Below are 12,036 nucleotides of genomic sequence, written 5' to 3'. Positions count from 1 at the left end.
TACCATGTGAGTTAGAGCTCCTAAATATTCAGAAATGACCCAGGTTAGCTGGCTTTACCTAGAAGATCACAGAAAGCAATAGATATACACCAGAAAGACTGGAATACAAATTTGTGTGTGGGAGTGTATGTGTGTGGCATGAGAATGTATTCAGCTTTTTGCAAGGACTGGATGCCCCCAAAATGATTTATTTATCATGATGGAAACATCTGATGTGTCATATTAGTTTAAAATACCTCTTTGATTGTATATAACAACGAAGCTCTATGGAAGAGGTAATCTCTGTTTAATTAGTGCTTACTGAAGCATAGAGCACTGTGTATAGCTACTGTTGCTAATATGAAATACCTCACAAAGATAGGAATACAAACATTTCTATGCATTTCAGGGGCGGATCCAGATTTGGATCCGTGTCTTACACATACATGGTCTACGCGTGTGTAGTATTACATGTGTCTTGATCTTATTTATAGTCAAGCATCGCAGTGATTCACATGAATTCGTTAATTGCTTGTTGTACATTTAGAATGCGAAACTGTCCAGGCTTCTAACCTCAACTAATGTGTGTGTGTATGTGCAAAGCGTCAGCGTGGCATGGGGTGGGTTGGGGGGTGAGTGTGCATGTAACTCTGTGTACGTCCTGTCCACAATGGCCTCCTGCCTTTTCCAAAGCGCTCCGGCAGTGAGCTGGCCCAGGCCTATTATCCCCCTAATCCCCAGCCTATTGTACTAGGCCCGGGAGAGAGAGAGCGAGAGACAGAGAGAGGGAGGGAGGGGCAAGGGTGAGGTCATCCTAAACAGCTCTTAGCCAGGGTCACTGTCTTTCTATAGCGAGAGCGAGGGATACAGAGAATGAGAGAGAAAGGGAGGGCGAAGGGGTGGGGGTTTAGGAAAAACATGAACTGCTAAAGAAAATAGGGAGCTTGCAGGATCCCAAATACACTCCAATCCATTTGTTTGGAGTGAGTTGACTTCATTAAGGTACTTAATTACGGTGACTTATCAGCTACATGGTGAGTGTATGAAAAAACAATGACCCATACTGGTAAAAATATCTTTATTTCATAAGAAACCACTACAACAGAGCATACCCAAAAAGGTGACCATTAAAGTGACTGGAGTCATGGTCAGCATCATCATAGTCATGGCAGTATAATGTAATTAAACTACAAAATAAATAAAATCATAAAATACACCCTAAGTCTTTAAATGAAACAGTAAACCAGCAAAACACTCAAATGAAAATGATCGAAACATGAACAAAACAATGAATAAATACTGTGAATAAATAAGGGGTAATAAATTACACAGACAAGTGTCATCCACAGACCTAAAAAAAAAAAGAAAACAGAAAAACAAAAAAGTCCTAAGCTACTCTGTAGTATAATTGTATGCATAAAGAATAATTAGATGTGTGCTAATGAAATGTTGCTGTATGTCCCTGCATTTCACCCAGTCATTAATAACATCATAATAACGGTGGGTATATTCATATGCTTAAAATTAAAAGTAATTGTAATAGGTTGGTTGATGATTCTGAAAATAAAAAATTAATGACAAAAAAAAATAATAACAACAATAACCCACAGTGTCCAGCTCTGTGAATTCGGAGGTGAATCGGTTGTTAGTCTCTGAAACTGGTTCATGAGTGTCACTCTGTAACAAATCTGGTGCTCCCTTTGGTTTTGTTTTTTTGTTTTGGTTTTTTTTTTTCTGTTTTCTTAATTTTGCTTCAGTGGAAGTGTCTCCGTATAAAGTGAGCTGTCTAGATTGGCAGCATGTTAGCCAAAATTACACTTGCAAAACAATTCGCAACACTTAGGTTACACAGGGATTAATGTCAGTCCCACTTGCTGTACCTAGATGACGATTTTTGATGGCAACATGCCAAAAATGTACTGCTAGCTAGCTAAGGAATGTAGGTTAGCTAGCTGGCTATTTGTAAGAGTTACTTGATAGAGTTAGCATTTAATTTCTGTTAAAGACACATAATATTTTACCTAATATTTGACAAAACTCTGAGATTGGACCAAAACGCATGTTTAAAGCATAGCTATTACATAACGAATCACTCCCACCATGTTTAACAACAAGTTTGTAGCAACCCAGTGCTAGATAACTTGGCAAAATTAGTTAGCTATTTTCTAAATGAAACAATAGCATGAGGCAAAAGAGCTAGCTAGCATCTCTGTGTGTATGAAAGTTGTTGAATATGCTATCTGCCACATTGTAACTGTTGTAATTGATTTATATATATGTAATATGTCACATTAAAGTTTAACCAGGACCAGACAACAGGCAGAATATTTAAGGTAATATTTAGCCTCCTTGTTGCAGAGATACATTTGATGTTTTAATACGCTGCCTAAGTAGACAGCCCACTTAATATTAAGACATAGCGAAAGACTCAGTCACTCAAACCCATTTAATTCACTCGTTAGCCATGCTAATCACAGACTCATCTCAATTCCACAAGGATGATGCCTTGTGTTCCAACTGCGTTAAAAAAAATTCACACAGTGTCAGTAAAAGCAGACTGCGATCTCCTGTTGAGTGCGTATGTCCGTTTCCAAACCAGCAATGTCTTTTCAAAAATCAGAATAAATTGTAAGAATGAGGGTTAGCACAAGTATGATTAATTACAATTATGACATTGAACATCCACTCATTTGTATCTTCTTTTCTTTGGAATCAATGAGGCATTAGTACACAACACAACGCAGCAATGTCCTTGAGTGCTTTTAGAGCCGGCTTTTTTAATTTGATTCCACCTCGACATCTCTAATAATAATAATAATAAAAATAATTAAATAAATAAATAAATGAAAAGACTCACTTGCTGGTTGCTGTATTTCTACACACACTCAAATTTCTAGACCTATGTATTTTATATAATGGAAGATTTGCATTGACCTTTTGGGAATCTGATCCCTCAAACACACAAAGATTAACCTTATGATTTGTAAAGTCTTGATCAAAAGGTTATCGAGCAGCAGTAAAACTCATCTTTCACAATGTCCTCATCCAGCAGTGAGTTTTGGGGCTGTGGCACATGGTAACACCATCCTATGAGATCAGGAGGAGCCTCAGAGTTTAATATCTTTGGTTGTGCTTTGGTCTGGTGTTATGAGATGGCTCTCTGATATTGTATTTTCCTGGCCAGTATGGGCAGGGCATATATGTGGAAAAAAAAAAGATAAGCATGCATTTGAAAGTGGCAAAGCCTTTTTTATTGTGCTACAACAAACCTCACAGTGAACTGTCCACCAGCAGCAGAGAGGGCAGTGCTTATGAAAATACAGTCTAGGGCTTCAGGTTGAGCCCAAATTTGACAGTCAAATTGAACCCGCTTTGGTTAAGTAGCTTATTTCACTGTTGAGGCCCCCCCTCGCCCCCCGACCCTTGCCCCCTCTCACCTCCCATATCATTGTCGTCATCATCGTTATCATCATCATCTTTTTCTTCAACTGAGAGACTGGGGCAAATGTCTCTTTTGGATTTTCTTCCATCATCTGACTGCTCTCCAGTGTATTCCGTTCACCTGAGAGCATCATAGGAAGTAATCAGGAGGTGGGGAAGGCGGGTTGTTGGCTTGAGTGGGCGGGGCCTCACCAGAACTGACGAGTTTCTCATAACGAGCCTTGTAGGCATCCCGCTCCCTCAGCACACGGGACAACTCACACTGCAGCTGTTCCAGCTGGAGCAGGAGAGAGAGAGAGAGAGAGAGAGAGAGAGAGAGAGAATGGATTGTGGGAGCCAGAGAGAGAAAAGGAAGAGAAACAGGGAGATAAAGTGAGAATGAGAGAAAAGAAATTAGATAGAAACAATGGAGTGAGAGAGGAAGAGTAGTAATGTGTGTGTGTGTGAGAGAGAGAGAGAGAGGGAGGGAGAGAGAGAATGTGTGTGTGTGAGAGAGAGAGAGAGAGGGAGAGAGTGAGAGGAGCATGGAGTGAGCAAGTTAGAGATGAGGAAGCGAGACAGGGATGGAAAGAGAGAAAAAGGGTTAATTTCTACATTCTTACATAATAACAAAATTCTTGGCATTCATGACTGCCTTCAACTGCCAGCTGCACACTATTAAAGACGCATTTCGTTTCAGTGCATTCGGATCAGCCTGCTCTCAGCGTGTGTATGAATACTGAAAAGGCTAAAAGCGTCACAGACACTGAGCGACTCTTCTCCGTGTGCCACTCAAACATAGAAACACATCCTTCCTCATTTTCTGCACTTAGTTCGTTATTTCAATGTGTATTCAGCATGTTTCACAGTGTAATATGCATGGGAATCCGCTTTTGCTGTATTTAAACATGTGGTGTGGGAGACATTGTAGCCCAATGAACAATGATGATAACAACAGAAAATATAGGTTTGGATATCGGAGTGAAAAATGGGATGAATCTGAAACTGTAACAAATCTGTCATGAAACAGCACAGACTCTGTAACTCAATGTTGATATCTGTGTATTTGTTTTTGTGGGGTTCATTCATTCATTCATTCATTGTCTGTAACTGCTTATCCAGTTCAGGGTCACAGTGGGTCCGGGCACGATTTGGGAACACACCCTGGAGGGGGCACCAGTCCTTCGCAGGGTGACACACACACACACACACACACACATTCACACCTACGGATAATTTTGAATAGCCAATCCACCTACCGACATGTGTTTCTCGACCCGGAAGAAACCCACACAGACACATAGAGAATTCACAAAAATCCTCACAGACAATCACCCGGAATGGGGCTCAAACCCACAACCCCAGGATCCTGGAGCTGTGTGACAGCGACACTACCTGCAGCGCCACTGTGCTTATAGTGTTCATATTAATGAGTATGGTTTGAACATGATCACTTCTCAATACAGTATTGTTTTGGAGGAGAATTTAATGTGGATCTACATTTCAATTTGTCAAATAGTCTTTGTAAATCATGGGACTTTAAAAAGTGTGTGAGTGTGTGTGTATGTACCTGTTGTGTGAGGACGTGTTTCTCTGACTCGAGTGCATGTCTGTGCTGTAGTCGTTTGTATCGGCAGGACTGGGCATAGCCGCGGTTCTTCAGGGTCCGGCGCTTCTGCTTCAGACGGACCACCTCATCCTTACTCACGCCCCTCAGGTGTCTGTTCAACTCCCGCACTGACAAACTGACCAGCTGCTCATCCGAGAAACGCTCGTCCACCGCACACTGGGAGATAGATAGATAGATAGATAGATAGATAGAGAGAGAGAGAGAGACATGAATACCTAGTGCATGTGGTCAAGAAGTAACTCAACAAGTAAACGTTAGCATCACTAGCAGACAAGAGCATAAAAGAGGCCATTGAGCCAGACTGATGCTAAGCCTATTATAAATGACTAATAATTACTAAATCCGAGTATAACCATGTACTGATGTAAGCAAAGAAAAGTCATCAGCTCACTGAAAATGATTGTTGTTCAAAAATAGCCAACAGAGTGTTACTTCAGTAGCAGGCTGCCTTGAATGAGCTAATGAGCTAATGCTAATCACTAACAGTAGTGCAAAACATTATGGTGGTAGGCGGTGATGACTCATAGACTTGATATTTTTTTCTTTTCAGTGGAATATGTTAGACAGTGTAAACCTCAAAAACATATATATTTTTATTTTTAGATCTAGGCATTAGATCATGTTTCTAATGGGGCTTTTCCATTGCATTTTACATGTACTAGTTTTAGTTTTTGCTTTTCTTTTAGACACGTTTGGTAAAGGCTCCCTGGAACCAGGTACTTTTTTTTTTATTTTAGTTTTAGTTTGGAGCCAATAAGGGACTACAATATGACAAGTAAACCTTGCAGAGCTTTGATTGGCCAGAGAGAGAATCTACCCATGTGTACAATTTCCAGGCTACAGTAGAGATCACACTTGTTTTTTATGCCACTTCCAACAGCAGTTTGTAAGATTACACTGTGGTCTTTTGAAGAGGTAATTCCTTGGACTGGTGACCAATTAAAGGATCATGCAAGAGCTGAACAGGTGAGCAGCAAAGCTGCATTCAGTACCAAACAACAACAACAACAACAACAACAACAACATGCGAATAAATGATGAGCAAACAATGCTCAACAAGTCATTGTTGGCATTCCTATTAGAGACAGTGTTTTGCGATGCCACCAGTTTTGAGTAGCTGTGGTAGGGAGACCAGGTACCGAAATATGAGTAACTTAAATAGGCTATGTCTCCAGTAGGATAGTATTACACAAATGAAAAATCCTTTGTGCAGTATGAGCAATCCTTTTGTAAGAATTAATAGCATTTTGATGAATTGTTGGCCTGTAGATTTTCTCTGTGACTTACTGAAGCTTAACCAACATTCACTTTGTAATTCAGTATTCAGATACATGGATAATCAAGTATTCCTCTCATAATGCAAATCCTTAGCATGACCACATTCATGCCCCCATAAGAAACTCAATGCTCCTTTTATTTATTGTTTATTATTGTTATGAAAATGGACAGTCCTTAATTTCTAAATGCTTAATGATGTACTTTTAAAATAAATGCATCTAATTGAAAAATCACAGGTAGTTTGTTTAGCCTTTAGAGACGACCAGAAGACACGTAAAGGATGGTCCTTGTAAATGATGATAATGAGGATAGTAGGTACTGGCACTACAAATTAAAACGTGATTGTGTGTGATGCATGCACGTGTACGCTGCTCGTGCATCAGAAAGTTGGGTGTTTGTAGAGTTGCTTCTATGAGTGTGTGTGTCTGTTTGTGTGTGTGTGTGTGTGATTGGCTGCACATTTCAGATGCACATGTTCATAATCTATAGTGTAATCTGACTTGAGTGTGAGTGACAGTGATCGGGATTACACAACAATAATAGCAGACATTATGCTAATCTCATAGACCTGTTCCATATTCAACCTCACAGATTTCCAACTGGCGTCCTGGCAGGCACCCACCATATATATATATTTGTGTGTTTGTGTGTGTGTGTGTGTGTGAGTTTATTTATTTATTTTTTCACTTTTTTTCAAATATGTGAGACTTCTTCCTGGTGGTCTGACCCTTTATAGGTTTATAATGTTTATTCAACTGATGATGACGACCCTAAAACTCAAATTAAAACCCAATTAATCCTGTGTCTCAGAAGTAACATCCTGTAATTCACTATTGGTTCAACTTTCTTTACTCTGTCAGTCCTGTGTGTGGAATCTAGGCTTTATAGGCAGCCTTGGTATAAAATGGAGCAGGTTTTGTAACAGGGATTAGCACTGTCACTCTGCACTGACCAACCAAAAATAATCAAATGGCCTCCTTGTTTCATTTTATCAGCTCCACATACAATAGAGGTGAATTTTGTAGTTCTACAATTACAGAATGTAGTCATGTTGCTCTGCATACTTCACTAGCCCCATTTCTTCCTATGCTTCCATGATCAGAAACACCACAGAGCAGCTTTGACTTGAGTGGTGGATCATTCTCAGCGCTGCAGTGACACTGATGTGGTGGTGGCGTGTTAGTGTGTGTTGGGTTGGTATGAGTGGATCAGACACAGCAGTGCTGCTGGAGATTTTAAATGCTGCCCGTTTTATTAGACACAACAATGTTGTTGGTCCACCTTATAGGTGTAAAGTCATAAACAGAATGCGTCCACAAGCCAAAATTCAACCAAAAGCATCCTGTGTCCAGAGGACAACCAACACAAATTGTGCAGAAAATTGTTTTTGTCATCTACAGCGTATTTGTGTCTAATACAGTGGCCAGTGGTTCTACAGATTCATCTCTATGGACTGTGGAGTTGATAAAATGGATGATCAGAGCAAAAAGTAAAGCTTTTAAATCTCATGGCTGTTAATAAAATAACAGTTTTGAGCATTTTAAATGTGCCCTCTCGTCGGGTGCAAGGCAGGAATACACCCTGAAGGGGGCGCCAGTCCTTTACAGGGCAACACACACACACAGTCACAGTCACTCACACACTCACACCTACGGACATTTTTGAGTCACCAATCCACCTTCCAACAAGTGTTTTTGGGCCGTGGGAGGAAACAGGAGCATCCGGAGGAAACCCACGCGGACACTGGGAGAACACACCACACTCCTCACAGACAGTCACCCGGAGGAAACCCATGCGGACACTGGGAGAACACACCACACTCTTCACAGACAGTCACCAGGAGCAGGACTCAAACCCATAACCTCCAGGTCCCTAGACGGACCCACCAGATTTAGTCTGGTGTTTGGTGGGTATCTTTTAAAAGTAATGCCACTAGCTCAGGCCAACTTCCTCTTTACCTGACCAACTTGGAGTTGATGGTGATGATGGTGACTGTGATTGCCATGCAGGGGATGATGGGGGTGATGATGATGATGGTGTTGTGGGTGATGAAGGCGGCCCTGAGGGCTGGTGGGCTGAGGGTATGCAGCAGCAGTAGGGTTTGAGCTATGGAGAGATGGAGGGCCGGAGGAGACGAAGAGGAGAGGACGGTGACACAGCTCCGAGGTTTTGCTGACAGCTACGTCACCTCCACTTTCACTGCTGGAGTCTCCCAAGTTACTGCTTCCCGAGCTCTGTGACAGGACCGGAAACTATGATGATGAGAGAGAGAGAGAGATGGATAGACATCAGTACGCTGATATGTAACAATTAAAATGGCTGAGATTTTGGTGTAACTGGAAGTTTAAGACCAAACTTACAACCATGTATATGGAAACCTACTGACTCTTCACCATTCCCTGCATTTTCAAGTTCTCCAAGACAGTGATTCTCGTCTCCAACACTGGAGACCATCTTGAAATGATTCAAGCCTTCCTTTCCCAGACATATCTGGTCCAAAACTTGATAATTCATCAGTAATTTGAATCAAAGTGTTGCAGGGCAATGGTATTGAAGAATGTCAGTTGAGAACACCTGCTCTAAACATACTTGTCCAGCTAACTGACTCATTAAAATCCCAAACTTAATATATATATATTCAGGCGTAACATTTAAACTGGCCATATTAATGTAGTACAACAGTTTACCAAAAATTTGGACCTGCTGGCAGATACTGTCCTTTCAAAATGATTGACCAGCCCCTTCCAAGTGGGCATATTGGAGCAAAGATAGTAGGTGCTCCAAGACTAGGATTGGGAACCACATTTCAACTGCATGGAGCCTGCTCAAATCGGCTTGGGTCTACTCTGCTTTTTTGCTTTCCCAAATCTGGTACCTGGTCCCCAGAAGCAGGCACTTTTTTAGTCCTTGCTCACATGAGGTTCTAAACAAGCTACAGGTAATGTGTAAAACTTTACAGAGCACTGATCGTCTACAAAGCGAAATGCAGACATCCTGCCCAAACTAGCCATTTGTAAAAACTCCAAGCTTGAGTAGTGACCACATTCGTTTTTTTCTGACTCGTTTTTTCAGCTTGTAAAATTAGGCAGGGTTTTATTCCATTCTTAAAAAGGTTCAAATGCTCACTGGATTGGTGGCCAAAAAGAAAACTCCAGCGAGAACCGGATGGAGCACTTAGGAACAGAAAAACTCCACTGCTCTGTATGAACTGTGATGCAGAGCCAAAAAACAATCCCAAAAAACAACAACATGCAAAAACACCATGAGTAAACACTGCTCATGTTACGACAGCTGTTGATGTGGTTTCCAAAGCCCACAGTTCAGTTTTAGTGCTGGGGACTTTATGGTGGAAAACCAAACCAAGAACAAAATGAATATAGCAGAGTAGAGCTGTGTAGAATCAAGTAGAGCAGGTACCATGCAGTGGGAAAAGGCCAGTAGTTGCCCCACTCCTAGAACCACTTGAAAATATTATCTCTCATGCTATAAAATAAAAGAGACTTAGAAACCAGATACCTATCCAATCACACCAAAATTCCAGTGGGATGGGCACAACATGTAGAGGTTCCTATGCCTTCATTACCTATGCTCTTCAAATTTTAGTGTCCTAACTCCTAGCACACCCACATAAATTCAGGGCTTAACAATTTATAGATTTCTTGCATGACTTGTACTAAGATTTGGAAAATAATGTAAGTCGAGGGGGAACAACAGACCGTACCTGTGAACTTACGGCCGCAGCAGCCGAGTTGAGCAATGCCTCCACTGCATCTTCACACCCCAGGAACCCTCCAATGGCACTCCGATCTCTGTCGCCTCTCTCTGGTGCTCCCCCAAGTGCCCCCAAGAGAGAAGCAGCACCTCCGGCCTCTCCCCCAAATTGTTGCTGTAGTGCGGCCAACCATATGAGGTCTTCCAGAGAGGCAGGATTGGGGCACTGTGGTGGAGCACCTGGTGCAGGATTGCCATCAGGATTGCCCTGAGAGGCCTGACTGAGTCCAGTGACGTAGCCGGTGGAAACAGAGATGGGGAAGGAGAGCGAGGAAGAGGAGGAGGACGAGGCTGAAGGAGGCGGATGGGCATCGCTGAGGGTCGGCGAAGGTGGCAGGGAAGTATACGGGCTGGAGCTAAGGCTGGAGTCCGGAGGGGGGCGCACCACATAGGGGGATCCAGAGGTGTCCCTTTGTTGCTGGAGGCCTACTTTAGGGTAGGAGCACGGCTGCTGGGGAGGTGGCGGAGTGTCAGGTTTTACCTCGAATTTGAGTAAGTCAAAGTCATTGAGGTACTCCATGGCCAGGGGGCTGGGGGGCAGTGAAGGGAGAGGAAGGGAGGGGGACGACATAGCCGCTGTTTTACTGAGTGGAAAGCCTGCAGGCCAACAGTTAGGTAAGTTCCTCAGGTGGAGAGAACGACCCTCAAGTTTGACACCCTCTTAGTCTTTTGATGGAGAGATGGAGGGCTTCACGCTGCAATGTAGTTTGCAACCTCAGTGCCCTAATTGGGCAGGATCAACAATGAAGCCCCTAAGATGCCTGAGTGAGCTTAGCAATTTACTGGGGTGCTTCTTTTCAAGGAGGATGTTTTGTGTTACCTCCTGATCCTGCCAGAGAAACAGACACAGACAGAAAAAAGAGATGATACAAATGAGAGAGGTGGCAAAACTGTATGAGGATGAAGAGTGATAACACAGATCCAATCATAACTAACAGGATATATGGTTGCTATTTGCGTTGACATAGGCCTTTTGAGAATAACAGCCTGATATAAATTCATCTATGCATCTAGTCCTCTGCAGTACCACATGTATGAGTAGGAAAGCTGCCAATACTAAACGTACAGCATTGATTTATTGAAAAACGGTATTGCACAGTAATGCTGCTTTCAAGTGGTGTCAATTTTATCAGGAAAATTCCCACCAGGAGGCACCACACAAACACCCTCTGAAGTCAGAAGCTGAAGTTGGACATAGCTACATTTTTGATGCAGTACAAACTGGCCATAAACACTATTTTTAACCTGGTGGAACAGTCAAACAAGAGTAAGATATCCTATAATGTACAGTTTGTACTTAATTCTAATAGCAACGTCATTTGTAAATATCAACAATGAGTAACCGTAGTTGTTAAGTATAGCTGGTTGCTGATTGGACCATGAACAACCACAGCAACCCTAGTGGGTTGGTTTAGGAATAGGATACTATTGAAAGTTGCTAGATATAGCTGGTTGCTGATTGGATCATAAACGGCCACAACAACCTTAGTGTTGAAGTGTAGGATTCAAACAACAGGAATGTTATGGCTGCAGGTAGGAAGAGAGTGTGGTGAGTCCTATGTGAAGCGCTAAAGGATTAGCATTTTACATCTTATCCTGTGTATGATTATAATTACAATGAATATATGTGTTGTTTTGATATATGTGTGTTCAATAACTCCCACAGAAATGCTAAAATCAACATGACATGACATAAAAACAATCTTGAGAGCATCCATTTTTTTTTTTACTTCCCACAGAAACCACATGAATAAGACCAAGTCGGAGGAATGAGCAGTACAAGTATGTACAATTATGACCTGGACCTACTTTTACTAGTGTTTTCTAATGTATAGGCTTGTCTATGTTAATTAAGATCACAGATCCTATTTTGGCAAATCATGACAACCATTTTAATTGAGTCACTTCCCATTTACTGCTGTTTCTCTTCAGCAAAGCTTAGCGACTTCTAGCTGTTG

At 41.8% G+C, this 12,036-nt stretch overlaps 1 protein-coding gene across 1 annotated transcript; it reads right to left on the bottom strand.

Moving 5' to 3' along the window:
* Nucleotides 1-3,550: 3,550 nt before the first annotated feature.
* Nucleotides 3,551-10,649, bottom strand: nrl (neural retina leucine zipper). The gene is made up of 4 exons (XM_066677882.1): nucleotides 10,029-10,649; nucleotides 8,266-8,559; nucleotides 4,970-5,185; nucleotides 3,551-3,697 (listed from the first exon to the last, which is right to left on the bottom strand). Exons 1-4 carry the CDS (start codon nucleotides 10,647-10,649, stop codon nucleotides 3,551-3,553), a joined length of 1,278 nt encoding a protein of 425 aa, XP_066533979.1.
* Nucleotides 10,650-12,036: the final 1,387 nt, after the last annotated feature.

The sequence above is a fragment of the Hoplias malabaricus genome, chromosome 7, assembly GCF_029633855.1.
Source record: "Hoplias malabaricus isolate fHopMal1 chromosome 7, fHopMal1.hap1, whole genome shotgun sequence".
Classification (NCBI taxonomy): Eukaryota; Metazoa; Chordata; class Actinopteri; order Characiformes; family Erythrinidae; genus Hoplias; species Hoplias malabaricus.
The sequence above is the reverse complement of the archived record's forward strand: the minus strand, read 5'-3'. Positions and strand labels throughout refer to the sequence as shown.

Coding starts and splice junctions, on each gene's coding strand:
- nrl (XM_066677882.1), bottom strand. CDS start 10,649: ATGTCGTCCCCCTCCCTTCCTCTCCCTTCACTGCCCCCCAGCCCCCTG. Junction 5,186..8,265: donor ATCAACTCCAAGTTGGTCAG/GTAAAGAGGAAG, acceptor TCTATCTCCCAG/TGTGCGGTGGACGAGCGTTT. Junction 3,698..4,969: donor AACACGTCCTCACACAACAG/GTACATACACAC, acceptor CTCCTGCTCCAG/CTGGAACAGCTGCAGTGTGA.